General features: G+C 38.4%; 1 protein-coding gene across 3 annotated transcripts in view; it reads left to right on the top strand.

Moving 5' to 3' along the window:
• JAKMIP2 (janus kinase and microtubule interacting protein 2) overlaps window positions 1-24780 on the top strand; it is a 190768-nt gene that overhangs the window by 132804 nt on the left and 33184 nt on the right. For 2 of the 3 annotated variants that reach the window (XM_027546046.1, XM_027546047.1), the window contains exons 3-13: window positions 3620-4117; window positions 7571-7780; window positions 9603-9701; window positions 12093-12239; window positions 13157-13297; window positions 15376-15432; window positions 16694-16813; window positions 18047-18175; window positions 20964-21047; window positions 21724-21786; window positions 24291-24389. In XM_027546046.1, the coding sequence (XP_027401847.1) occupies window positions 3620-4117; window positions 7571-7780; window positions 9603-9701; window positions 12093-12239; window positions 13157-13297; window positions 15376-15432; window positions 16694-16813; window positions 18047-18175; window positions 20964-21047; window positions 21724-21786; window positions 24291-24389 (1647 nt within the window). The remainder of the gene's footprint in view (window positions 1-3619; window positions 4118-7570; window positions 7781-9602; window positions 9702-12092; window positions 12240-13156; window positions 13298-15375; window positions 15433-16693; window positions 16814-18046; window positions 18176-20963; window positions 21048-21723; window positions 21787-24290; window positions 24390-24780) is intronic. The other variant, XM_027546048.1, reaches the window with a different exon arrangement.

Genomic DNA, 24780 nt, shown 5'->3' on the forward strand with positions numbered 1-24780 from the left:
TCCTATCACTTGAGTTAATTTCCCCAAGGTAAATTAGATGGAAGGTAAATTATCAGAGATTCTAACTCAGTGAAAAATAAGGCCCCTCTTTTCAAAAATTACATTATATAAAAGAAGAATCAGCAAACATTTCTGTGAAGTACAGAATAGTAAATGTTTTAGGTTTTGTGGGCCAGAGAGGTTCTGTGAAACTACTCAGCTTCATTGTAGCATGAAAGCAGCCATAGGCAACATGGAAATGGATGGGCCTGGCTGTGTGCCAATAAAACTTTATTCACAAAGGGGGAGGGGGCGGGAAAGATTTGGCTCATGGGGTACTGTTTGCTCACTCATAGTCTAGAAAGTCCTTCTTCAGTTCACTGTAAAAAAAAAATGGAAGTAAGATTTAGGCTGCCATTACTGAACATTGGGAGAAATATCAAACAGAACACAGGCAGACATTATATGTTGGGGGTATTTTTCTTTTATTGTTTTATACAGGGAAGGGATGGATGAGGGCAACCCTGGGTAACAGTGCAAGCCCATGTTCTCTAAAATGTGTGACAGGATATATTATTCCTGCCTCTGGTTACGAGGCCAGCCAGGGAAACATACCGGCTTACATTCTTTAATTTCACACATGTTCTTTGTCTTCTGTGTTGTGCTGACAACCACTGGGTAGACAGATGAACAAGGCTCACTGGCAGCCTTCTAGGAGTTTCCAGTTGAGGTGGGGTAGGAGAGGAGATGGTGAGGACAGACAAGTGCGCAAAAAAAAAAAAAAAAAAAAAAAAACAGCATAAAGAAAAATGTGGAAGAGACTGGCAAGGAGGTGTCAGCAAACTGCACTGAGAAGACAAATGCAGGAGAGATGAGCTTGGTCCTGGGTGATCAGGGTGATATGACCAGAGAGGGTAGCATCTAGCTGGGTCAGGAGGAATGAGAGGACCCCAAAAGGAACTGAGTGAAGGGCAGATCAGGAAGAAGAAACTTAGGCAGGCACAGAGGTGTAGAGATTCAGGGTGTGTGCAGAAAATAGAATACTGCCCTATGCCTGAGATGGCGAATGAGGAGTTCAAATGGGGCTGAAAGTCCAACCAAGTCATCTGAGAGCTGAAAGGGGCAGCTGAAGTGTTGGGATTCTATTCCCCAACAGGAAGAAGCCCTGGCACATAGATCATAACAGGATTTTGCTAAGACAATGTCAGCAGCAGTGTGACAAAAGCTCTATTCGTTAAATGAACCTCCAAGAACTCTGAAGTAATGCTATCCAAAAGAAATATAATGCAAGCCACAAATCCAAGCCACATATGTGATTTTAAAACTTCTTGTAACTACAATTTTAAAAAGTAAAAATAAGCCAAATTAATTGTAATAGTATACTTTATTTTACCTAATTTATCCAAAATACTATATATAGTTTTGGACTTTCCTGGCAGTCCATTGTTTAAGACTCCACACTTCCAATGCAGGGAGCATGGGTTTGATCCCTGCTTGAGGAAGATCCCACATGCCACAAGGCCAAAAAACTTCAAAATATTATAGTTTCAACCAATATAAAAATTATTAGTGATATATTATTATTTACCTCATACTAAGTCTTAGAAATGGGATGAGTATTTTATACCTGGGGCCAGGCTCAGTTTAGACTTTGCAGTATCACAAGTGCTTGCTGTGGCTAGTGGCCACCATGTGGGATAGCGCTGCTCTAGAATGTATCCGCTAACAGACACTTGGGAGGGGACCTGGGCTGGGCTGGAGGCAAGACCCGAGAATAGTCGTTTGGGGGTGCTTGGCTGTTTATTTCGCCAAATCTCCTTGTGTCCTGAGTCCTTTTAGAATAACCTACATGGGAATAATTGTTGTACCTTTAAAATCAAATATTCATAGAATGCCATGTGGACTTAGAAAATCTTGTTCTAGCTAAAGGTAGGTAAACCATTAAGGTAAGTAAAATCTCAGACACTTTACGTCATAATTACAATTGTTTCAATAAAGAATTTGGATCTTACAATTTTTCAGCTGGAAAGGCTCAGCAATTATTTTACAAAATGGTCTAATTTTACAAATGGCAAAGACTCAGTATCACTCACCTAGATATTACTCCTGGGGCTGCCCGATTTTTCCCTTTTTCTAGGTTACTGCCTGTGTGTATATGTGTGCAAAAGACTGAGACAGAGGAACAAAGACAGGTAGCAGCAATGACAGTAGGAGGAGGACAGTACAGGAGCCTAGTGAGGTTTTTTTAAGCTACAGATACCAGGCCACACTCTTATCTACTAAATCAGGGACAAACTCATAGCCAAATTAAGGCAGTGCTATTGCTTATCTATAAAGACCTGTATTACCATTGGAAATAGTACAAAACACAGGAGAATTTTTTTTTCTCCTTGCAAGTAAAACGATTAGAAGCAATACTTTATTAAATTCCTCAGAGTGTTGACACAGATGGGGGAGAGAGGGAGATAAGAGTGCAGGTAGTGAAGAATGCAGACAGACACCCATGTAGCCGAAATAACAGCCACTGACCTCCTGTAGCAGAGAGGTCCTTGTACTGCAGGGGTTTTTGCTGGTGTGTGTGTATCTGTAAAAATTTGGGGTGGGGGGTGAAACCAAGTTGCTATAGTAAGGAAGGTGAAGTTGAGGACATATCAACCATCTTCATTCCTCACTTCCCCCTTAGCAGCAGTTAACTTCTCTTCAAAAAAAGAAAAAGAAGAAAAAGGGAAATGTTTTATGCTATCACTTTAGGCACCAGTTTTTCAGTCTGATCAAAATGTTGAACTATGGACTGTTCTGGGCGTCCTGGGACATGCACAGTTAACAGTTTAGACCTCACTAGGGATGTGTAGTCTAGAATGATCTCAAGATGATCTATTTTGAACTCCTCACCAAGATGAAAAACATTAGAGCACAATTTCCTAATTTTAAGGTGTATGTCAGTTACCTGGGGATGGGTTAAACTGCAGGTTCTCATTCACAGATCTGGGATGGATCCCCTGCATTTCTTATAAGCCTCTGGGTGATGCCTGTGCTGCTTGCCTGAAGACCACACAAAATAGTAAAGCCCCAGAACATCAAACATTTGTCTGAACAAAGTATTGGAAGCATCCTTGGGTATTTCCTCCTTTCACATAATGTGAAAGTTAAAGTGGCACAGACTTGTCCGACTCTTTCTGCCCCATGGACTGTACAGTCCATGGAATTCTCCAGGCCAGAATACTGGAGTGGGTAGCCTTTCCCTTCTCCAGGGGATCTTCCCAACCCTGGGATCTAACCCAGGTCTCCCGCATTGCCTGCAAAGTCTTTATCAGCTGAGCCACAGGGGAAGCCCAAGAATACTGGAGTGGGTAGCCTATCCCTTCTCCAAGGGATCTTCCCGACCCAGGAATCAAACCGGGGTCTCCTGCAGTGCAGGCAGATTCTTTACCAACTAAGCTATCATGGAAGCCCTCACATGCTGTCCTCCCTGCATAAAAAGGCCTGTGGTTTTCCGCCGGCACCCTCCCTCCTTCCACTGCGGGCTAGAATTTGAAAAGAGATGAGGCATTAGGAGATCGCAGGGATCTGAGCTGCTAATCATGCCTAGGAGCACATCTTTCTGATGAGGCTCACCTCTCTTCCTCCTTTCGCCTCTCAGGTATCTAAACTCGAGCGAGAGAAGACTCAAGAAGCCAAGAGGATCCGCGAGCTGGAGCAACGCAAGCACACGGTCCTGGTGACGGAACTCAAAGCCAAGCTCCACGAGGAGAAGATGAAGGAGCTGCAGGCCGTGCGGGAGAATCTCATCAAGCAGCACGAACAGGAAATGGCCCGGACAGTGAAAGTGCGGGATGGCGAGATCCAGAGGCTCAAGTCAGCGCTGTGCGCGCTCCGGGACGGCAGCAGCGACAAAGTAAGGACAGCGCTCACCATCGAGGCCCGTGAGGAGGCCCGGAAACTGTTCGATGCCGAGCGCCTTAAGCTCTTACAGGAGATTGCGGACCTGAAAACGGCCAAGAAGCAGGTAGACGAGGCGCTGAGCAACATGATCCAAGCGGATAAAATCAAGGCTGGGGACCTCAGGAGTGAGCATCAGTCCCACCAGGAAGCCATCTCCAAGATCAAGTGGGAGTCGGAGCGGGATATTCGGAGGCTGGTTAGTAACCCAGGGCAGAACCGTTCTCTTTCCAGGCTTCAGGCAGCCGTGGGGCTTGCTTTTCCAGGTGTTTTTTCGTGAGTGGATTGCTAACAGTGCCCTCCTGTCTCGTGCTGTTCAAAATATAAGATAAGTCGATAGGTAAATAGGTGCGCCCAGGCCAAAATTGGCATTGTAAAAGGTAGAAATTTTGAAGTCATCTTTCTCATAAAGATTGAATATTTCTAGCCTCACACGTATGGAGAGTTATCTATTTAATGGCTCTTGTTTCCTTGGGTGTATATGAAAATTTTCTGAATGATATACTCTAACAACATCGGCATGTTTTGTAGGCTTTCCATTTATAAAATGTTTTTACAGGGGCGGGGGGGATTTTCTTTGGCTTTCAAGGTATCTGAAAATGGCAGCCACTGGGAACATACTGAGGGATTCACGTGTTTTCTCCCCAGGAACCATGTCTGAAAGCAAGAAGCAGGGCTATAAAACCCCTGGTCATTTTACAAATAGATCTTCTTCCCCAGAGTAAATGGAGGCAATTCAAAATAAGGACCATTATAATTCTTAAATTGGTTGTCATTCCTACCTAGCTTACTTGCTATTACCAATTTCTAAGACTTACTTCAACCCCTACTGAGTTGAAGCTTTTTTTTTAATATGTATGACCAAAAGCCACATCAGTCTTTTCACTATGCTTAAAAGTAAATAGAATTACTGTGTGAAAGCTATAATGTTGCAGATTGACCTTGTCTTAGAAGAAGTGTTTATTTGCATCTGTATTCAGAATGTTTAGCATCAGTTATAGCTGGGTTATATATTATCAAATTATCACCTGTTCAAGTGTACTTTGTGCTTCTCTAAAAATATTTTCTTAGAAAAGAACTTAAAAAACACTTTCCTTCTTGTATCTGTTGATTCTAACCATTTATATTCTGAGAATTCTAATTATGTCCCTTGGACGGTATCTCTAGGATTTCAATTTTATGTAAAAAGTGGTTATCAGAGGACATATTAGACAAAATTAAATATGTGATGTTCTTTGTACTGCAATACAGTGTGACTGTAAATGTTGCCTTTGCCAAACTTTGCAATTTTTTTATCCACAATTCATGCTATTGTATTGGTTGACAATAAAGACCAAACGCAGTGCAGAAATATTGGTCCCTGCCCTGCCTTTGGTTTTTAAAACACCAGTGGCTGTTGAAGAAAGAATCAGGATGTGAACTCTGGAGTCAGCAGGTAGGTAAATGAAAAGGAAGCTTTACATTAAATGTTTTTGTTTGTCAATGGTTTCAATGTAAGTCTACAGATATATCCACCCATCCATGGTTATAATTTTTTTCATAACTTCTTTTCACTGGCACATTGCAGAGACAGACATGATATCTCTCTGAGTAACAGTGTAAAATCTAGTTTCTCTGAATATTAGTTCAAAAATTCAGTGCAAACAGAAAAACAGGAAACTTTTTCAGTAATACAGATGTACTTGTCTTCATTTTTTCCTTCTAATCTTGTTCTTACCCCAACACCCAGTTCCATTTGTGGAACAGAAAGGAAGAGAAATGGGAGTGATCCTGTGTAGAAAATTTACCCGGGGAATTCTGATATGTACCCTCTCCCTACTTAAGAACTAGGAATTTGGAAGATTTTCAGTATTCTGAAACCAGAGTCCATGATTATAACCAGTGTGCAACTGAGACTCCTTGACACTAGTTACTTGATAGTCTACAGAAAACCACTTTGAGAAAATGCTGGAAGGATAATCTTGGCATAAGTATAGCACAGTGCCTAATAGCATGGGCCCGAGGGTCATAAGTCTGTATTTTAAATCAGGCTTCATCATTTATTAGCCATATGACCATGATCGAGCTCTTTACCCTTTGGGTCCTCAGTCATCACCTGAGAAGCGATGATAACAGAATTACATAATAGGATTGTTTTAAAATGAGATAAGATATGTAAGACCCTGAATGCATTGAATGTATTAAAAGATCAATAAATTTCAGTTATGATGATGAGAATGATTATATGGGTGTGATGAGGTGATTTCCCAGCAGGTTTATTTATGCAGAGTACATCAAAACCAACGAGGAACACGCAGATCTAGAGCTCTGGTAAACTGTAAATAAACCATGGATAACAGATCTAACAAATGAACATGCTACTTAGATAAGAATAACACTGATAAGAGTAACACTAGACTTGTCTCCTACAAGGAGATAAAAATAAAGACAATGCCTTTACTCCCAAATTAACAGGACAGTGTTTGATTACTTGCCAAGTTATCAGATGATATCCCAGGACCATGACCTCCCCAAAATGATCTAAAATTTAATCAGGTGACTTGGAGGCAGTAGCTCACAAATAGTTACATGTGGGGAAATGTGATTGTATAACACAATTTCTGTCCCAAATATGTTCAAAAATGCATTTTGGTCTTAGGAACACAGCAAAGAAATATTTATACAAAGTGATTTGTTATGTGTAAGGAGACATTCTTATAAAGAGGAGAACAGCATAATATTATTTATATTAAATGTGTCTACTTGCCTACTCTATTTCCATTTTTAATATTCTCATAGAATATAATGAAATGAGAAGAAAGGCTTTACCCAAAGGCTATGCTTTCTTCAAAGATTGTTTATAGACAATAATTTCACTAGCCGTCACCCAGGGATGGCAGAAAGTTTTTGATCTGGTGGAAATCTGATCAACGGGTACTAAATACTTTTGGCCTTTAGTTGAGAAGTTTATCTGAGACCATGCTCAGACTTAGCAATAAATATATCCCACAGATACAGGTGGGAAAACAGTGGCTAATATTGCTAGGTGTTTTCCATTCCTGTTCTTGTCCCAACCATGATTTTCTGATGGTAGTAATAAAATGGTTGCTAAGAACTAGCTGCTCTGGAAAATGGATAGGAATGAAAGGAGCTATATAATATGAACCATGGAGGGACAAATTCACCACCTGAATGCAAACATACTGGCCTTAGAAAATGATGAGGCTACTAGAAATACTGAAGCTTCTTCAGTTACAAATGAGCTGTTCATTGTTGTTACTGCTTTTTAAAAGGAATTCAAAGATCGTTCCCCCAAATAGGAAGTAACATCACACATTGTCCTGGGAGACACTGTAGTAGAATATTTAGTATGTGTCTTTAATTAACACTAATAACCTGTCTTTGAGTTAACTTTTGCTTTCTATAACCAACCAACCCAGACTATTTCAAACAATATACTGAATCACAGCATCTACACAGGATATACTAGAGAGAAAAAAATTACCCTCCTTGACACGAGTTTTACCTTATTCCTGAATTAAATATACTTGTCGTATTCATGATTCTTTTTTCCTGTTTCAATGAGCAGAAAGAAGTTAAACTCATACCATTGTGAAGATGCCTTTCTTTGCAGCATTGTTAAATAAAATGTCCTGGGTGTCATTTAATTCAGATGGATGAGATCAAAGCCAAGGACAGGATCATCTTTTCTCTGGAAAAGGAACTGGAGACCCAAACAGGCTATGTACAGAAGCTCCAGCTCCAGAAGGAGGCTTTGGATGAACAGCTCTTTCTGGTCAAGGAGGCTGAATGTAACATGAGCAGTCCGAAACGAGAAATACCAGGAAGGGCAGGAGACGGCTCTGAACACTGCAGCAGTCCAGTAAGTCTATTCAAGTTGAAGTTAAAGACTCAGGAGTCATCTTTTATTTAGTACCTAAGTTTTACTTTTCACTTAAGCTCTTTTCCTGTTTACTACAGAGAAATCAATTCTATCTCCTGCTATAAAACCAGGGAGTATCTTGGGAACAGGGTTTTCTATCCTCATAGACAACAAAATGATCTGAACTGCTATTAGCTGATCACAAGAGAATTACAGATCTTTTAAAATTATTCATAGAATTTTTCTAGCCAAATGATACCTGTCCATACATCAGTATTTTAAGAATCATCAATTAGATGAAAATACTTTGCTTCTTGCCAAGACTGGAATTTTCCCTTGTATGAACAATTGAGTTGGAAACTGGTAAAAATGGTTATCATGTACAGGGGTCAAAATGTATAACTGTGTAAAAGACTAAACCATTCGTAACCATCATCTGAAAACTTCAAGTCTGGTTGAGTTTGACACTTATTTTCCTGTATTTTCATCATTTTATATGAGAAATTATTTTTAGAAATTTAGTGATAGAAATCAGCTTGTATATAGTTTACTTTCATATCTTTTATCTCTCAAAGTATTTATCTGCTAAAAAGATAGCAATGTATTATTTAGGAACAAAGATAGATATTTCAAAGTATTGCTAATACTTAGAACTCAGTAATGAATAATTTATGGATATGTATCCTAGTAGGTGGGAGAAAGAATACTGAACTAGATTTTAGCAGATGTAAGTTTTAGTTCTATCACTGACACCTACCTGCAGTATAGCAAAATTGTCAAGAGAATATGTTCTGAAGTCATACCCTTTAGTTTAAATTCTGGATCTGCCGTTTGTTGTGTGACTTTAGCAGATCCTTTGACAGCTCAGAGTTCCCTCATCTGTAAAACAGAGGCAATAGTGGTACTCTGCAGAGCTAGTCTGAGGTTAGGAGAAAAGATATGCAAAATGTTAAGCATAGTGTCTGGTGCATAGCATCTAATATATGCTAGTTATTGAGCTACTGATAGAGAACTTGAACAACTTAGACCTCCCTAAATCTTCTCAGTTCTGCAAAATCTTCCAGGATACTATGAATCTAGAGATATAATGTGTGTGGAACTGCTTTGTCAACAGTAGAGCACTATCAACATGTAAGATGATAATGGACATGTAAGTGTGTAATGGTCCTGTGGACTCTAGAGCACAGAATTAATCTATGATTGCTATGTGTGAAGTGATTCCATGTCTGTCACACCAGTGTGGAAGCCAGCTGATCTGGGCAAAATCTACCAGCAAAGTCTGTCCATTAATCTACTGTGTCTCATATATGGAGGTAATGCACTAGCCTTCTGAATCTGACCTTTTTCTCCAAAGGTACGCAGGAATTTGCAGATCCCATCCCTACCTCCTATTCTATACTCTCTTTGGCTAAATGTAATAACAGGACACCTATCTAACCTGTGGGAAGCACTGTGCAGCCATGACATAAGGGATGCTCCTTGAACCTCATGTAATCACAGCATGACCCTGATCTCACAGCTCACAGGTCTCATAAACTGATCCAGCTTTCTACCACTTTCTTTGTCAGGAGTCAGGGCCCCAGGGAGTATGTGCCACATAGAATTCATTTGCAGTTTCAACCAGGCGTGATCTTAAACCCAAGCAGTTAATTTGGGGGTTTGGAATAAGGTAAATATTTACTCTCTTCTGAGTAAGAGGACATTTTACTCTCAACTCATAAGCCAGATGAAAGGAATTAAGCCTATTACTTTTAAGAGCAGTATTCTAAAACTTTGTGAAAAGTTTTATTGAAGAAATTCCCATTTTAATTTTCTCGTGTAGGATTTGCGAAGAAATCAAAAGAGAATAGCTGAGTTGAATGCAACGATAAGAAAATTAGAAGACAGGAATACCTTGCTTGGAGATGAACGAAATGAACTGGTGAGTTCTAAGCAGAATTTTTACAAATTTTATTATTTTTTAGGCATTTTGTTATAGTAGTATGTCCACGTTCATTCGCTCAGTCATGTCCAACTCTTTGCAACCCCATAGCCTATAGCCCACCAGGTTGCTCTGTCCATAGAATTGTCCAGGCAAGAAGTCTGGAGTGGGTTGTCATTTCCTACTCCAGGGGATCTTCCTGACCCAGGGATCAAATCCTTGTCTCCTGCACCGGCAGGTGGATTCTTTACCACTGAGTCACCTGGAAAGCCCCTATAGTGGTATATATGATGTTATAGTACAGAATAGTAAAGAAAAGTGCACAAATAATAAAGGTACAATTCAATAACTATGCCCAATGTGTAGTACTCATATAACTACTAGCCAGATGAATAAGTGGAAGACTACCAGCATCTCCAAACTTCCCCTTCTTGAGACCTCTCTCAATCACCATCCTTCTAAAGTTAACCATGGTACTGAATTCTCTTACTATAGATGTCTATCGCCATTTTTGTGTGTGTGTGTGTGTGTGTAATAAAGTGTTATTAAAGTATAAAGGAGATAGAGAAAGCTTCTGACAGGCATCAGAGGGGGGCAGAAAGAATACCCACTTGCTAGTGTTAACAATGAAGTTATATAATCCAAAGAATATCTGGAGGTTGTAAAGACCTCATCAGACCTACTCCCATAATTTACATTTTAAGATAACACTGTCCTCAGGCAAGATACATCCTTGTAAAGACCAGGTCTACTCCCATAATTAACATTTTAAGATAACAGAGGGTTGAATCCAAAGACTGTCCTTAGGCAGGATACATTATTGTTATATAATCCTAAGGAATGTGGAGAAAGAAAAAAAGTTTGTCCTTTCTTCCTCCTTGAGAATTCCAGACCCCTCTCTCCTTGGGGACCCCTAGACTCCCTATCAACCTGCCTAGGAACTGACTCTCTCATTCCCCCCTTTTCTTTTAGGAGAATTATGTTGCCTAGGGAAAAGGGGCGTTGTTCTCATTCCATAACTACTTCCGAGCTGACAAGGGGCATTGTCCCCTAAATTGGTGAGGCAACATATTCTCCTAATCCTCATATTGAGGATATCTGATCCAGGGGCCCCAAATAGTAGCTGGAGGAAGCTACAGCAGTAGCAGGAGTTTGAGCAACCATTTGTAACTTAAAAGCTTTCATGCGGCTAGAAACAAATCCAGTTATACAGTTACAGATGCAGGGAGCAAACAGCAAGAACAAAACAATCAGAATTATTGTAATTAAGTTGTTGGCTAACTTTTGGGGACGGCCCTGTTTGTTCCCAGCATATAGAGGCAGTAGATATTAAACGTCCTTTTTCAGGAGTTAGCCATGTAACCTCATCCCATATTTGGTAAACGTCAGGTAAAAAACCATTTTAAAAATGTGTTGTAGGGAATTCCCTGGAGTTCCAATGCTTAGGATTCAGTGCTTTTATGGCCAGGGCCCAATTTCAATCTCTGATCAGGGAACTAAGATACCACAAGCTGTGCAGTGTGTCCAATAACCACCAAAAAAATGTGTTATAAATGGAATCATACAATAATTATCCTTGTGTGTCTGGCTTTTTGCTCAGTGTTACATTGATGAGAGTCATTCATTGTGGTGCATGTAGAATTCATTCATGTTCACAACTCTATCCTATTTGATTATATGATTATTATATATTTATTATAAAAGTCTATGGTATATATATATTATTATAAAAATATATGGCGCAATATGTATATACAATTATATGTGATGAGTATATGTAAATATTTATTCATCTATTGTTAATGGACATATCTGTTGTTCCGTGATAGTTTAAAGTTGTTAATGGTTCTATTACGTCATGTCCTGGTGAGAAAATATATTCATATCTGGGGGGGACTATACCAAGGAGCAGAATTACGGGATCATAGAGTATGCATGCAGTCAATTTCAGCACTTATTACCAAACAGTTTTCCACAGTTGTTATGACAATTAAACTCCCTCAAATAATATATGAATTGCATTTTCTCCTTGTCTTTATAAACATGTAAAGATAATATTATAGATCATTTTAGTCATTTGGTGGGTGTGAGGTATATTCTTATTATAGAATTTTCATATTTATTTTCCTTCTTACTAATGAGTCAGAGTAACTTTCCAAATATCTAGCGGCCTTTTTGATCTCCTGTGTACTTTGCCCTTTGTCTTTTGCCCATTTTCTTTTGTGCTGCTTTCATTTGCTTTTTAGTAGTAGGAATTTTTTACATAATTTTTAGATGTTTATGTTTAAAATAGCCTGTCATATAGTTTACACTTTTTTTGGTGGCTGTTGCTATAATGCGGTTATTTTCAGACTCTAAACAGAAGGGACACATTGTCTTATGTCTTCCCAGTTAAAGCGTGTGCGGGAAACCGAAAAACAATGTAAACCTCTTCTGGAAAGGAACAAGTGCCTCGCCAAGAGAAATGATGAACTGATGGTGTCTTTGCAGCGCATGGAAGAGAAACTAAAAGCCGTTACCAAGGAAAATTCAGAAATGGTGTGTATCACACACTCTGCAAAAGTGCAGCTTCCTTGTTTTTATTATGCCACTAACCTGACTTCTTGGTCTTTCCCAGTTTATTTTTAAAATATTATATAGTGCTATCTGTGAAGGTTTAGATTTTTCCCTTATGTAAGCAAGGAAGAACCCATAAGGAAGAAATCAAGAGAAGGCTGCTGGCTCTGAATTTTATGGAGTTTCTAAATTTTGCAGAACGATAGGAGTACTTCCAGGAATCTGCACACTCTCCAAAAGCTCCAAGATAGAGAAGCAGAGTTCCAACCTGTCTCCTCAGCCATGAAAGCCTGCTTCCAGGACGAACAACAAGGCCCTACTACAGCACAGGGGCCTGTATTCAATATCCTGTGATATTACAATTATCCTGTGATAAACCAGAATGGAAAAGAATATAAGAAAAGAATACATATGTATACATATGTATAACTGAGTGACTTTGCTCTACAGAAGAAATTAACACATCATAAATCAAATATAATTCACTAAAATTTTTTAAAAATAAAGTGTTTTAAAAAGACACCCCCCTTCCAAGAGTTTTACTAATGTTTTCTTTATAGAACAATATAGTAAGTACCCACATCTTCTAAGATCTTGCATAATAACTGGAAATAGATGCCATCATTTGCCTTATATAGAGAGGTGATGTGCTAATGTACTCTGACAAACTTCTAGTCCAGCTGTAGAGATCTTCAGACATTCCCAATGATTTCCACCTACTATAGCAGACAAAATATACATGAAGATGTTAGTTGGTGTGTGTGTCTATGTATTGAAGCTAGGCAGTTTTCACATTTATCTGGAACCTCATAAAATTTCTACAGACATTTTATATTAACCACTGAAGTTTGGGATTTTTAGTCTCCACCTATACTTTCTTTTTTTTTTTTTCAACTCAGAGAGAAAAAATCACATCCCATCCACCCTTGAAGAAATTAAAATCTCTAAATGACCTCGATCAAGCTAATGAAGAACAAGAGACAGAGTTTCTAAAACTTCAGGTCATTGAGCAACAGAACATTATTGATGAGCTCACAAGGGTAGGTCTTGGTTAATCTGTAAACTCTAAGCTGTTCTCAAGGACGAGTAAGCAAGAAATCAACATACACTAGAAGCACTTAATAATTTTGAATTAGCCCCAAAGGTCCAAGTTCATGTGATCAATATGTAAATAGGTTCAAGAGACTATTCCAAAACTCCTTTATATCCTTTAACTGTTTTCTATCTTTTCAGTTATAATCCTTTGTTAACTAATTTGGTAACTCAAATAATAGCTACAGAGCACATTAAAAGAATTTCCAAATGTATTATATATGAGTAGGTTGATGGCGTGATGTATCTTGTAATTACCTTCTAGTATCAAGATTCTGAGGCTCGGAGATTAAATATTTTGCCTATAATAACAGGACTATAGGCCTCTTATTTCCCAACACCTGATTCAGTGTCTGGTAGTTTAATAAATATTTGTCGCGTGAACAGCAATGTCACAATGACATGACAGCTGAAATTCCAGTCCAGATGTTCTGAGGACTTTAGTACCTGCTGAAGTAGGTCAAGCAGTTGTTACTCCCATCTGCATCTGGCTGAGACCTATGTTACGTGAAAGTCACTCAGTCGTGTCCAGCTCTTTGAGACCCCGTGGACTATACAGTCCATGGAATTCTTCAGGCTAGAAGAGTGAAGTGGGTAGCCTTTCCCTTCTCCAGGGGGGTCTTCCCAACCTAGGGATTGAACCCAGGTCTGCCGCATTGCAGGCAGATTCTTTACCAGCTGAGTCACAAGGGAAGTCTGTGTTACCAACAGCTTTGGACTAAGACCTGTATCTGCATTTGGGTTTTCCCCTTTGCCTCTATGTCTTTATTCTGCAAGTGACATCTGTGATCACTCTAACTTCACGACCAAGCCAAGGCTTACAGAGGTGAACTAGTGATGGGAGAACTTCAGACAGTATTCTCCAGAATAGGGTGAACAACTTGATTTACTGCTATTGAGGACAAAAAGAATTATAAATTCTGCTTATAATTATTTATGGTTCACCCTTTAAATGTTTTCTATATTGAGTGAATGTTATAATGCATATGCCACATTAAGGAGAGTCATCTAAGTATAAATTTTTAAAGTTTTGAATATATTGAGATTGGATGATCAAATTATTTTTGTTTATAAAGGTGGGGAAAAATTAATACCACTGGCTTAATCTAGGTTATTTGTTAAACATGCCCTTCAAATTTATATGCCCCTCACTTCAGTTCCACATCCTTAATAACTAACTCATAAATCTCACAGATTCACTAGTCTAAGAATTTGCTTGACTTTGAGTATCCTCAGTTTAAGCTAAGTTTCTTACAGAATTTTGAGATGTTGAGGCATTTCTACCAGACTTTCAGACAGACATAAGTGTTACTTATTTCTTCCACTTTTGAATTTGTACGATAACCATATGGAATACTTAGAAGGTGAACATCAAATTCCCAGAGTATCTCCTTTCGCAAAAAGAATGAATTAAGAAATCAGTCATTATATCTGGGCTTCCCTGGTAGCTCAGTTGGTAAAGAATCCACCTGTAATGCAGGAGATCCCATTCAATTCCTGGTTCAGGAAGATCTGTTGGAGAAGGAATAGGCTAACCACTCCAGTATTCTTGGGTTTCCCTTGTGGCTCAGCTGGTAAAGAATCCACCCGCAATGCGGGAGAACTGGGTTCTTCCTGGGTTGGGAAGATCCTTTAGAGGAAGGCAAGGCTACCCACTCTAGTTTTCTAGCCTGGAGGGATCTGAGGAAACTGAAGAATCCTACTTTAGGAGAACAATGAATAGCTATTTTATACTTCAAGTATAAAACAAAGGATGCCAATTAGGAGCACAGTGTACTTCCTGACTCTGAGGCTCTCAGATCCATACAGATTATCATGAAAAGTTGTAAAATATTCTTCCTTTGAAAATACTTAAGTATCAAATCCAAAGTTGCCAAATTTTACAAAACATAATCTTATTTTAAATAGAAATATGTCATGCCTCAGGGAAAAAACAACTCTGTCTTTCAAAACAAACAAACAAAAAAAACCTATAGGGAAATATGTACCAACTCAAGATCTGAAAAGCCTTTCATCTGTTTTCCAGGACCGGGAAAAGCTCATTCGTAGAAGAAAGCATAGAAGAAGTTCCAAGCCAATTAAGGTAATGAGGAAACTAGGTTATCAGGCTTTGGCCACACACAAGCACAGCCAGAGGAGTGAGGCTTGCCAAGGCATCTTCCTGCAAAGACATGATAAATCAGATGTTCCTGAACTGCAGCAGAGCATGGGGTTTATTTGCCAGAAGAAAATCTTTCCTCTTGACAGTTCTTAGAAGTCCAAAAATGATTGTGTTGTTGAAAAAAATAATTGTGTTGTGGATTTTAAGCTGAAAGTGTTTGCCTTAATACAGGTTTTCTGAGTGAAGAACCCACTAGATTTGATGTAGAAAGGGTTATCTGTTATCTGACAAGGTGGAGAGTCATGCTTCAAGAACATGCAAAACATATGATTTGGTATCTCCCATGAATAATATTAGCATCTGATACCCATCCTATAATTGATTAAATTATATTTTCATTATTCACTTGGGAAATATTATTGATAATGCCAATTCTACTATCTGTATAGCCTCTTAAAATCCACAAAGTTTTGCTATTTAATTTGTCAATTTGTTTGATTTTTTTAAACAATTGCCTCATTTGATAACGCACATTGAGGTACAAAAAAATGGGGGCTGAAATCTACTACCAGTGAAATGTACAAATGTTTCCTACTTTCTAGAAAGATAGAATGACAAGATGTATCCAAAGCCCAAATACATGTTTATTGTTTTAATCATAAAGTCTTCTAAGAAAATTAATTATAGACTTTGCAAAATATATGTAGTAGATATGAATCACATTATTTATACTTTAAAAATAGTAATTAAGTAAAAATTATAAAGCCACTTAAAATGATGCCATTGAATAATGAAGATATGGGAAAATGTTTATAATATTTAAAAACACAAAAAACAGTTGCCTCATTTGATTTGAATGTGGAATTAGATGATAGGATTTGATAATCCCCTTCTCATAGATACCTGAACTTTCAGAATTTCTTGGTTATAGCTTAAATACCCAACAGAAGAAATCACGTAAAATCAGCATGATATAAAATGTAACATAAGAGAGGATCCAAGGTTTTTATGAAGAGAGCCAAATATGAATGAATCTTCCTCCAAAGTATCAAAGTGAAATAACACAGAAGAAGCATTTATTGGAATTATGGTGTTCATGCTTAATATGTTTATTTTATCAAAGAAGCATTGAAGGAGCTGTGTGTTCTCTGTTCATTGCATGTCTGCAGTTGACAGCGTGTTGGTAATGTGCTGACTTTCCCCACTTAGTTCTTCTGGTAAATGTGTACTGTCCCTCCATTAGAGGCCTGTTTTGGACCCATTTATTGGCTATGATGAGGACTCCATGGATTCAGAAACATCATCCATGGCCTCATTTAGAACAGACCGAACACCAGCTACTCCTGATGATGACTTGGATGAGGTAGGTTTTTTTACTTTTCTCATCTTTTCTGATATTGTCACATCTTTCCTTGAAGGGAGGGAAAAAGCATTTCACTTTTTATCTCTTTTATGAAAAGCACATACTTTCATAACAGTGACCAGTTTTGAGATCTTGCCTGGCTTTGTTACCTCTTGGAAAAGAGCTTCACCTATGTTATGTAGCCCTTGTAGAAACTTCTCTGAAGTTCAGCTCTGTAGTTTGAAGATTTTTTTCAAGATATATATAATTACTCTTCTAAATTCTTCATCCAGAGAAAGTGTGAACCAAATGACAAGCTTAGAAGAACAAGCTTTTTTTTTCTGATTTGTTTTTATTTATTTATTTTTTACTTAAACTTTTTATTTTATATTGGGATATAGCTCATTAATAATGTTGTAATAGTTTTAGGTGGACAGCAAAGGGACTCAGCCATATATATATATATATGTACCTGTTCTCCCCCAAACTCCTCTTCCATCCAGGCAAAGTTCTGTGCGCTATATTACCATATATTACCATAGGTCCTTGTTGGTTATCCATTTAAAATAGAGCAGTGTGTCATGAACATCCCAAACTCCATAACTATTCCCTTCCCTCTCCCTTCCCTCCAACAACCATTAGAAGAACAAACTTTTAAATTTAAGTCTAAGACAGTGTTTAGCAAAGTTTGCTTGCTAGGCCACCTTCATCAGAACTCTCTAGGGTGTTCAGTTACTGTGAAAGTTCCTGGACCACACAACTCCTGACTTAGGATCTTGAGGGTGGAATCCCCAAACCTCTCTGATGATTGTGTTACATTCTCAAGTTTGAGACCTAAAGCTTTAAACTATGTTTTGTGATTTACCTGGGGAAGAAGTTGTTAGATATGAATATATTGCAAGGAACTGAGACTAAAATTCTGATTATCATCTCCTCAAATTTGCATCCAAAATCTGGGTATAAGTTTTTTTATCATTTGAGTCCAAAATTTTCTGTAATCCAATCCCAAATGGGCAATAATCAGAAATATATAAATAAGTAAATGCTTCTTTTATTCATAAATACTTAAATATTTCTGCAATTTGCATCTTAAAAGTGTTATAGTGTTTGTGCCTGTAACATCCTTTAAAATTAAGAATAAAATTACATAGAATCCAAAACCATGCAAACTTTTATTTCTCTTTAAACAATTTACATGGACACAGGAAGTGAACGTAACATAATTATTTTTTGGCTTTTTTTTATAACCTCAAGAGTTTGGCAGCTGAAGAATCTGAGCTGAGATTCCGACAATTAACAAAAGAATACCAGGCTCTCCAAAGAGCATATGCCCTCCTGCAGGAGCAGACTGGAGGCATCATTGATGCTGAAAGAGAAGCCAAGGTTAGTGTACATCTGCGAGAGTGCCCTGAATGGGCTTGCAAGAGCCACAGCATAAAAGTACCACAGACATAAAAGTATCAGTAGGATAGCTTTCCTTGTACCCTTCTCTCCAACGCAGCTTTTGAACTGCTTTATCTTTTATGTCAACAAACGTTGGACTAGAGACATTAGAGCCAGCTTAGATCAATGCTTTTGTTCCTTTAAAGACAGTTGAGTGCCTAGTTTTCATTTATGCTATTTGAAACCTTATACTTTCAAAGTTAGACAATGCTGAATTTTTATAATCCGTTTTTTTTTTTAGTTTCTTGTTTGAAAAAAAAAAAAACTCATCTTTCAAAAGCAGTGGTTAGCCAGTTCCTTTTCTTAGTTCATAAGTGCCCAGCATTACATTGACAGCCTACTGAGAATTATCACTGATAATATCTCACTTAACCCCTGTGCCAGCCCTCTAAGGTAGGTATTTTATAAAAGAGGAATTTGAGGCTCAGAGAGGTTAATTGAATTGCTCAAGATCACACAGCTAATAAATGGAAAACTGTTGATTCCGAGTCATATTTTACTAGGTCAGTTATTTTTTTCCATTATCTTGCAACTGCCTCACATAAATCTATTTTTTTAAAAAAACCACACACAGTACTAATACTTGACATTTACTGAGTCCTTGCTGTATTTCAAGCATTGTTCTGAGTATTTTATACACATTATCTTATATAATCCTAAAACAACTGTATGTTAGATGCTATTATTAACTTCTTTCTAGAGGGGAGGAAATAGTAGCTTAGTAGAAGTTAAATGTAGCTTGGTTATGTTAAAGCCAGGATATGTAGCTTATAGGAAAGCTAGGATACGAACCTTAGAGAAGGCAATGGCACCCCACTCCAGTACTCTTGCCTGGAAAATCCCATGGATGGAGGAGCCTGGTAGGCTGCAGTCCATGAGGTCGCTAAGAGTCGGACACGACTGAGTGACTTCACTTTCGATTTTCTCTTTCATGCATTGGAGAAGGAAATGGCAACCCACTCCAGTGTTCTTGCCTGGAGAATCCCGGGGACAGTAGCCTGGTGGGCTTCTGTCTGTGGGCTTCCATCTATGGGATCTCACAGAGTCGGACACGACTGAAGCAACTTAGCAGCAGCAGCAGCAGCAGGATACGAACCTAGTCCTCACCTAGTCCTCAGTCATCACCAGCATGCCATAACTGCCTCATATGCTAGTTTACATGGGTCAAAAATGAATGTAACTATCCAGTGATTTTATCTTACTTCCTTATTAGAAGGTCTACAGTGTACTGAGAAGTGCTGTAGGAACTATGTTAAGTTGGTTAGTGGAAAAGGATAGATATTATAACTATATATGTTTAAATGGTAGCATTCATACATACATACATGCACATACACATACCTAAAAGAGCAAACTTTTTTTTTTAACCCATGGTGAACTGAAATAAACAGATCAGCAGTCATTAGGAAAGGGGGTGTATGTGCTTTCATGTCTATGCCCTAATACTGTAAGAGTTGTGGATTCTTCTATCAGTATTTACTACCCATTCTTATGAGCATAGGACTGGTCAATGAAAATAATAGCATATGCCTTGTTTTTTGGAGAGGTGATGATGTAGAAACCAGTTCTCTCTTTAGTCTCACTCTCCCATCAAAATACAGGTTTAGAAATGTTTATGGCCATTAGAGTAAGAAAACTTACTATTCTGAGCAAAATAGTCTAAAACAAATCAACATGTGGGAAAAAGAGTAATAAATTCAAAGAAAATAGAAATACAAAAATAGTCAATATAGATGAAAAAGTTATCAGTGAAAACAGAAGACAGTCGTTTCAATACAAGAAATAAATAGGTTAAAGTTAACATAATTATTAGTTAAAATAATTCATTCAAAGTTAAAATAATTCTTAGCAAGCTAAGTTTCAAATTTTTAACCTGATAAAGGTAAATATAATATTTAACAGTTCAAAGAAATATTCTCCTCACAGTGAACAATAAGAAAATAATCCTTACCATCGCTGATTTTGTTCAACTTTGTACCAAAGGACCTATCCATATCATAAGACAACGAAAAAAAAAAAATGTGTATGGCCAGAAAATAAAAACAGATAATAGGATCATATAGAGAGAGAATAGAAGAGAATCTAAAAAATAACTATACTAAATGAAATAAGGTCATTCCATACAAATCAGTGTCCCAAACTGCTGATGTGCATGCATATGCACACACATATCACACACACACATCACACACACACATCGCACACACACATACACACACCGCACACACACATACACACACACAAAGCACATGATAGATACATACATAAATAAATACTTACACAGATTTGGATTTAGACTTACATATAAGGCACAAAATTGGCTTTGAAAGGTTTTGGAGAGGCAAACGGGAGAAGACTTTCCAGAAGGGCCCTTGTTCAAAGAAAGAAAGAAATGGAGAGGTTCAAGGCATATTTAGGAAACAAGGAGATCACTAGGCGGTAAGGAGTGGACCCTGCACTGATGAATGGTGGGGAAAGATTGGAAATAGAAGACCAGTTCTCGAATCCCAAACTAAAGTTTGAATTTTAACCTGATGGTAAAGGGAGCCACTGAAAGTTATATGCAAAGAATTTAGAATGTAAAAAGAGATTTTAAAGTTTCTTCAATGGTAGAAAATTATTTTTTCTTCTCTCTCACTTGTTGAGTTCTAATCAGGGAACATGATGGGAAGAAAAAATGTAGAACTACCATTTTACTTACTGAGTTCTGGAATTTTGATTTCGCTAGGCTCAAGAACAACTCCAGGCCGAGGTGCTAAGGTATAAAGCCAAAATAGAAGATCTGGAAGCGACTCTGGCTCAGAAAGGGCAGGTAGGCATTTGGTTGCTCGCACTTCTGCAGATGCAGACGATTCAATCTGACCTTCCACTAGATCACCCTGTGCCCATTCAGGACACGGCTTGGCTCTCCACAGTGATCTTCTCAAACTGTGTCCGAATGTTGAGCTCTCTGTTTCTGTCCCTGGTGTTTTGCTGGCCAGAGTGTGAACCCAGCTATGAGAGCGAATGAGGCTGGGCAAGAGAGAGAATGCCCAAGGAAGAGGAGCACTGCACACTTAGCCTAGAGTGATCATGAACTGCTAAGACCAAGACCCACCCCTCAAGCTGCATTCTTTGCCTCTATGCTACATTGATGGTTCTGCATTTTAATGTTTTCCATCCATATGTATCTAGCCTGTGTGCATTCTGACCCCTTTCACTTTTTGCCTGTGTGGTCACTTCTGAGTCCCCAGAAGGCTGGTCCTGGATTATTCAGACTGAAAAAGATAGGGTTAGCGAGTGACAGTGTAAAGGGGGTTAAATTTTCCTGGCAACTTTGGCCCCAACATCTTAGAATGAGGAGCTGGCTGGGGTGAGTGACATTTACCAGTCGCTGGCAGGCAAACAAACCGGGTGGAGAGAAGACAGCTCTGGCAAAGTGGTTTGACGACACATGCTCTTTCGTGCCACTCTGAAATGCTGACTGCGCGATATTCTTTGTCAAACAGGATTCACACTGGGTAGAAGATAAACAACTTTTCATTAAGAGAAACCAGGAGCTTTTAGAAAAGGTATGTGGGGCGCAACACCCTAATGGGGCAGAGGAGAGACTGATGAGAGATCCAGGAGCAGCAGGGGGTCCTCTCAGGAGTGGCACAGGGGCTAGGGGACGGGGAGGCTTTTCCGGCTGTGCTCCCCTCTGCTGCGTGCCCAACCGCATCTCTGTCACTGCCATCACCATCAGTTGAGTGGCCCGTGGTGTGCATGGCTCTGTGCTGGGCATTGTGCCGACTTGAAAGATGTGATCCCTGAAACCTATTGATTTGTTGCATATATATATACTGTATTTACTGTACATATATATATAGCCATACGCACACACATCCTATGTGGTTGTCCATCTACAAGAACACTTATGAAAAGGACTGATGATTTTGTACAAGGAAGTGACTCCAAGACATGCTACAGCCTAGCATTGACTGGGTTCTCACTGTTAATTTTTTGCTAATCTTGGCTGCCTATTTATGTATTTATTTTATGAAAGAACATTTCAAAAGATACATCCAAAGCACAAAGGAGCATGTCCCGAAGGTTGTTCAACAAATCAAGTTACAGAGGCATGGTTTTGGCCCAATAGATAGAATTAATTTGGGTTAGCTGAATGTAGGCTTTTGATTTGGGGCAGTGAATACAACAGAGATCATTTTACATTCAAACATGGCTTTTCCTTTGGTATTAACATTTGCCTTTAATTACATGAAATGATTGCAAAATAATCTTATATTATTCTTGACAAAAAGAGAAAGACCATGTGAGTAAGGGAAGTAATTCTGAAGGGGGACGCAGAGTTATGTAAAAATTATTTTAGAATTCTTTCTACCAATATTCACTGGCCTTGACAAGTAATAAAAATGAACTGCAACACCCTGGTAAGCATGGAAAGGGAAAGACGATGGTTGTCCTTCCTTCCCGCTGGTCGTGTCTCACTTTCTGCATGATGAGAGACAGAGCTGATGTATAGAAGCAGGTTAGGTATTCCAGGATTGAGGATTGGTACTCTCAGAAAGGTTAATGATCCCTGTAAAGAAACTTTATGGACACTGGCCCTAGTTTCTGAATTGCATGCGGCCACCTGTGAACCATTAATATGATGACTGGTGCTACGCACCAGATCCAGGAATTTCCCCAAATATCCCATCTCTGATCTCAATCCAAGGCTCTAGGAAATAGTCGACTTATAAAAACTTTCAAACATTTACTAAACCACAAAAATCTAGTGTAAAAAACTTGGTTGACTACATAAATTAATGTCATATAGTATCTCACTTCCCCCTATATTTATTTTTCTATATCAGGAGGCTAAGTGAAAAGAGAATTTTAGTAGTCTCTGAGATGCCCAGTAGTAAGTGTTATCACACTGTTTATCATCTAAAAAAAATAACTCCCATTATGTCTGTCTGATTTCCTTTAGTCTATAAAGGAAATTTTTGAGCCCAGCCTTCTAAGAGTATAAGAAAACCAAAGCGACAATAAAACTAAACACTCTACTTCAGGTGTTTACACTTGAGAAAGTAAGATTTACTCTAGGTTAAAAAGCCCTTGATTTTTTATTTCCAAATTCAAAATTTTAAACAGTTAGTGTACAGAAAGCCCACTCACACAGCTAATATTGAAGGCAGCGCCAAACCGATTGCAGACCATGGCAGTGTTCTGATGCCTTGTGGACATGGGTTCTGTGTATATATACAGTATATATACAGGGCAAGGCAGCTTTGTACACAACAAAGTGAATGGCATACTTCATCAGGTTATACTAGACACCCTACGGAAAACCCTATGGGAAAACAGAACGGAGAGGTGTCATTTTGGATTGAGGAGCCAGGGGAAGCCTCTTATGGTAGGAGATGTCATGGAAGTGTAGGATTTCCTCACATAGAAAAGGAAATGGGAGAGCCCTTTTCAGGCTGAGATGAGCCGACAGAGCTCCTGGAGTAATCAGAATATAGGGTAGATCTGGGTTTCTAGATCCAAGTGCATGTAATCGCATGTGAGTGAGTGTGTGTATGTATGTAGACATGACAGTGATAACACCTAAATATGATGAGCAGATTATTAAAGTTTTTATTTCCATATTGAGACTTTGGCTTTATTCTGAAGGTAACTAGAATTCAACAAAGTTTTGTGTAGGATCAGAGCTGTCTTATAAAAAATATTTCTTCAGCAACTTGTAACTCCAGAAATAAGAGGTGTCAGTCTCCATTGTTTGCACCATGTAATCTAGTTCTTGGACACTGTCCCTGACCACGTGGGACAGATACGTTTTTCACAGGGTCCCTAGACTTGATCTCAATGAGTGGAGTATCCTCCAGCATTTTCCTTTATGACCCAAACAGTTCAACCAAAGGATAACTAGAAGGAAAGCCAAAGATTTATTTTATTCATATGTACTTGGGATTTTTTCTTCATGATTTAGATGATTTATTCACTGAGTAAATGAATGCTGTCCATGCTTGCTTTGCAAAGTTGTAGATGCTTTTTTGCAATGTCCACCTAACTTGAGGATTTACTTTATTAGATAGAAAAACAAGAGGCAGAAAATCACCGGCTCCAACAGGAACTACAGGATGCCAGAGACCAGAATGAGCTGCTGGAGTTTCGAAACCTAGAACTAGAAGTAAGGAAATGATGATGATGATAAAAATAATCATAACAATTAACATACACTGATCCCACTCTATGTGTGAGGTGCCGAATTAAGCATTTCAGATACATACACTCACTGGACCTCACAGCCACAACCAAGATTTGACTGAGGAGGCAACTGAGGTTAAGTAACTTGTCCAACTCCTGTGACTAGTCAGTGGTGAAACATTGATGCAACTCAGAATTGTCTGCCCAGATACTGTACTTTACAACATGGTTGCCTTTATGAATAAGACTAACGAATAATTTTTAAATAGTCTAAGTAGATTTCAAACTTCGTAAATATTTCATTTCTTTTACATAATCATTTCCATCCTCCATTGAATCCTGACTCAGAAAATTTTCTTTTATATATTTCAAAT

The sequence above is a fragment of the Bos indicus x Bos taurus genome, chromosome 7, assembly GCF_003369695.1.
Source record: "Bos indicus x Bos taurus breed Angus x Brahman F1 hybrid chromosome 7, Bos_hybrid_MaternalHap_v2.0, whole genome shotgun sequence".
NCBI classification, from domain to species: Eukaryota; Metazoa; Chordata; class Mammalia; order Artiodactyla; family Bovidae; genus Bos; species Bos indicus x Bos taurus.